The 3,823-nt window shown below is 42.9% G+C and overlaps 1 protein-coding gene across 1 annotated transcript in view; it reads right to left on the minus strand.

Moving 5' to 3' along the window:
• Window positions 1–1,690: 1,690 nt before the first annotated feature.
• Window positions 1,691–3,823, minus strand: part of SLC25A5 (solute carrier family 25 member 5) — a 2,866-nt gene continuing 733 nt past the window's right edge. Inside the window, exons 2-4 of the mRNA XM_006904703.3 lie at window positions 2,871–3,357; window positions 2,491–2,631; window positions 1,691–2,109 (exon numbers count right to left, since the gene is read on the minus strand). Of these exons, the coding sequence (XP_006904765.1) occupies window positions 1,952–2,109; window positions 2,491–2,631; window positions 2,871–3,357 (786 nt within the window). The 3' untranslated portion in view covers window positions 1,691–1,951. The remainder of the gene's footprint in view (window positions 2,110–2,490; window positions 2,632–2,870; window positions 3,358–3,823) is intronic.

Genomic DNA, 3,823 nt, shown 5'->3' on the forward strand with positions numbered 1-3,823 from the left:
TTTTCAGGGTTAAAATCTATAACTGAAAAAGACCTAAGATGAAGTTTATTTTATAGAAATTCTATACAATGTAGTATGTCTAGGCTGTTGCAGAAAAAGAAAAGGGGGCTTGAATTCATTCTTAAGTAGTGCTCTGCTTGGGCAAATCTTTATTCAACAAAATGGATGCCTAATTACGAAAAAACTATTGATGTGCTTACTACTAGATGCCAGGTGCCATACTTACTGCTCTACATGCTTTATGTTCCTTAACCCTCACTCACAACACCCGTAGGAATTATGGCTGCCACTATTATACCTGCATTTACAGATGAAGAAACTAAGACTGGGGGAGATTAAATGGCTTGCCCAAGGTCATACAGTAGGAAAGCAGCAGGGCCAGGATTCAAATCCAGGTACTTCTGATTCTGGAGCTCCTGAAATCTTAACTGTCTCTGAATAATTATCATAGTTACCATTTATAGAGTGCATAAATTACTTAATCCTTGCCAACAGCCCTCTGAGTCAGGCATTATTATCCTCATTTTATGGATGAGGAAAACTGAGGCTTAGAGAAATTAGGTAACTTGTCAAAACAATTAAGTGGCAGAATCCTGGCCTCTCTGATAACAGAACAAGAGTTTTGGGTTTTTAAAATGACTTTATTAAGATCTTTAACATACAAAAATTGTATATATTTAATGTGTATAACTTGTGTTTTGGTATACGCATACATTATGAAGGGTTCTTAGCAACTAAGTTACACTAGGTTTCACTTAACTGAAACACCTGGAGCCCCCCCAGGTATTAATGCATGCCATGCAGACCCCTAGTGAACCACACCTGTATCGTGCCAGCACCTGTGATGTCCCTTAGGAAATGAGTTTTACCTATGTACATGAAATCACCTATCATTTTCTACTTTTAATGTACCATGACAGCCACAGTGCTTTATTCACAAATCTTGTCTTACAAGGAAAATCCACTGGATTTGAGGCTTAAGAGCTACAGAAATTGCAAACACATGGTCATGTGGATCCCCAAGGGCTTATCCAGAAGACACATAAACGTCCTCCATTGACTGGGCTGATTAACATTAGCACTTTCAACAAAATGCAGATACATTTCCTTTGTAAAATGAGTTTTGAGGTCATGGCAGTTGCCCAGCTCTCCCTATAATCTTAACAGCACTGCAATCTCAGCACTGTGTTAACTGTGCCAGCTCTAATCCTCTGCTTTGAATGGGATTAAATTAAAATGGTTTGAGCCACGTGAAGTTGGATGGGGGAAAGCAACTGGATGAAAATTACTATTACCTTCTATTTTACAATTTTTGTTTGAATGAGACAACCATTTAACAGTGAACATTTCGGCTTATGTTTCTTTATTAATAACCATAGGACTAGGAAAGGTAGGTATCATTTACTTTTTGGAGAAAGCTCATTCAGCTATGACCATCCACAGGCCATGAACCAATGGTTTTGGATGCAGTGGGCCTGAGTTTCATTTTGCTAAGGTACTGGGAATGTTGACCAGTCACACAACCAAGCTATTCTTTGATAAGTGGATGGCTAAAGATTGGTTTTAAAGAAAGCTCTACAGATCTCAGGAGATACTGTAGCAGTTATTAAACATGCAGCACTTCCTCAAATGTAGCACTTACTAAATTATAAAATACATTTTTATAAGAAAATAAACCACACAAACAAAATTGTATTTCAGATACTTTTTATTTCTTCAAATTTATTATTAGGAGTGACTGAAATAAAAAATATAATTGAGTCCCATCATTATCATGATCATCATGGAAATAGCTTTAGGAGAAAACTGGTCGGATGAATATTATTGCTTCCCATTTTCAACCAGTAAATAGTTGCCACTGATAAATAGCCAACAGTCTGTCAGGAATGCTCAAAGATATGTTACATAACACAACATGCCTGTTCACGGGGAAAATAGACTAGGAAATAACTTATGTGAACTTCTTGATTTCATCATATAAGAGAAGCACAAAAGCACCACCCATGCCTCTGAGAACGTTGGACCATGCACCCTTGAAAAAAGCTTTGCTTCCTTCATCACGAGCAATCTTCCTCCAGCAGTCGAGCGTGCCCGTGTACATGATATCAGCTGCAAAGAATAGTGACATGGAGTTGGTCAGGAAAGGCTGATTAAAGTCCTAAGATTTATGAGACTAAACCAGGGCCCCACCTCTAAGAGATGATGTCAGTTTTTTAAAAGCCAACATTTTACACGTCAGTGTGGGCAATACTGAAATATTAATGCTGTGACAATAGAACAGCAATGTGTAGACTACCCATTGGACTTAACCTCTAACACCATTTAAGCACCCTCATTCACAGGCATCCAAAGGACCCACTCAAAGGCAACTGTGCAGCAGATGCAGTCCCAATCCCACGATCTGAACAGACTGCCATTTTTCAAGTCAGGAATCCCTAGTGTATGCCTATGTCCCATGCCCACGTCTTCATCTTCTGCTCAAGAACTTACTTCCTTTGCGCCCTGACTGCATCATCATGCGACGACGAACAGTGTCAAATGGATAGGAAGTTAACCCAGCCACCGCAGTGACGGACTGTGCAATCATCCAGCTGATGAAGATGTGAGTATTCTTGGGGTCTGGAAGCATTCCTGAGAATAGGAAAGAGACACCTTTACCAGAAAGCAGTTTTACCTACTTGTTTCCCACATCTCCCTAACTAACTTATCTGTAACACAAGGATTGTAGTGGATGACCTTGGATGCCTTAAGTGATTACAAAAAAAAAAAAAAAAAAAAAAAAAAATCTCTGGCTCTTGGAAACTTAGGATGGCATAATTATCTTTTAAAGTGTCTCATAAGAACACAGGTTCAAAGCACATAGCACTTACCCTTTGCAGTGTCATAGATACCGAAGTAGGCAGCTCGGTAGATGATAATACCCTGCACGGACACATTAAAGCCTTGGTACAGGCCCCTAATCCCATCAGATTTGTAGATCTTAACCAGGCAGTCACCGAGGCCTTTGAATTCCCTTTCAGCTCCAGCTTTGCCCACATCAGCAGCTAGACGGGTACGGGCAAAATCAAGAGGATACACAAAACACAAGGAGGTGGCCCCAGCGGCACCACCTGATGCCAGATTGCCTGCAAAGTAGCGCCAGAACTGGGTTCTCTTGTCCACACCACCTAGGAAGATCTGCTTGTATTTATCTTTGAAGGCAAAGTTGAGAGCCTGGGTGGGGAAGTATCTGATGACATTGGCCAGGTTACCACGCCAGAAGGATAGTACTCCCTGCTCCTTGGGGATACGAACCACGCAGTCTATAATGCCCTTGTACTGCTTATCTGCGGTGATTTGCTTGCTGGCATGCTGCACCTGACAGACAAGGAGGCCAACAAAGACGAGTTACAACCATGGAGAAGGGAAAAGGGAAGGGAATATAGCGTCTCAACGTGGCTTAAGGTTAGCTCCCTCCCTCCATCTAGTCCTCTGTATTGTAGGCCCGACCATCCTAACACTCAGACGCTCACAGGTGGATGAGGTGATCTGCACCAGTAGGGGCACTAAGCCTCCACCCGTTTGGTTGGGGAGGGGGCATCCTTAAACGGACCCGTGACCTTTACACCTGGGAGAAAGGTCGGTCCCAGGTTCAGAGATATTAAGGCGAGTCCCACGTAGGGCGCGGTCACTTTGGTGACCAGGGCCTACGCCTCAGCTCTCCAGAGCTGTTTCCCTCCCGCTCCGCCCCCACTCTTCTCCTAGAGGTTACCTGCGGGCCACTGCACCCCACCACGCCGCCAGTCCCGGCGCGCCCTACAGAGCCGGAACGGGCGAGCGCGCG

The sequence above is a fragment of the Pteropus alecto genome, unplaced genomic scaffold (assembly GCF_000325575.1).
Source record: "Pteropus alecto unplaced genomic scaffold, ASM32557v1 scaffold280, whole genome shotgun sequence".
Classification (NCBI taxonomy): Eukaryota; Metazoa; Chordata; class Mammalia; order Chiroptera; family Pteropodidae; genus Pteropus; species Pteropus alecto.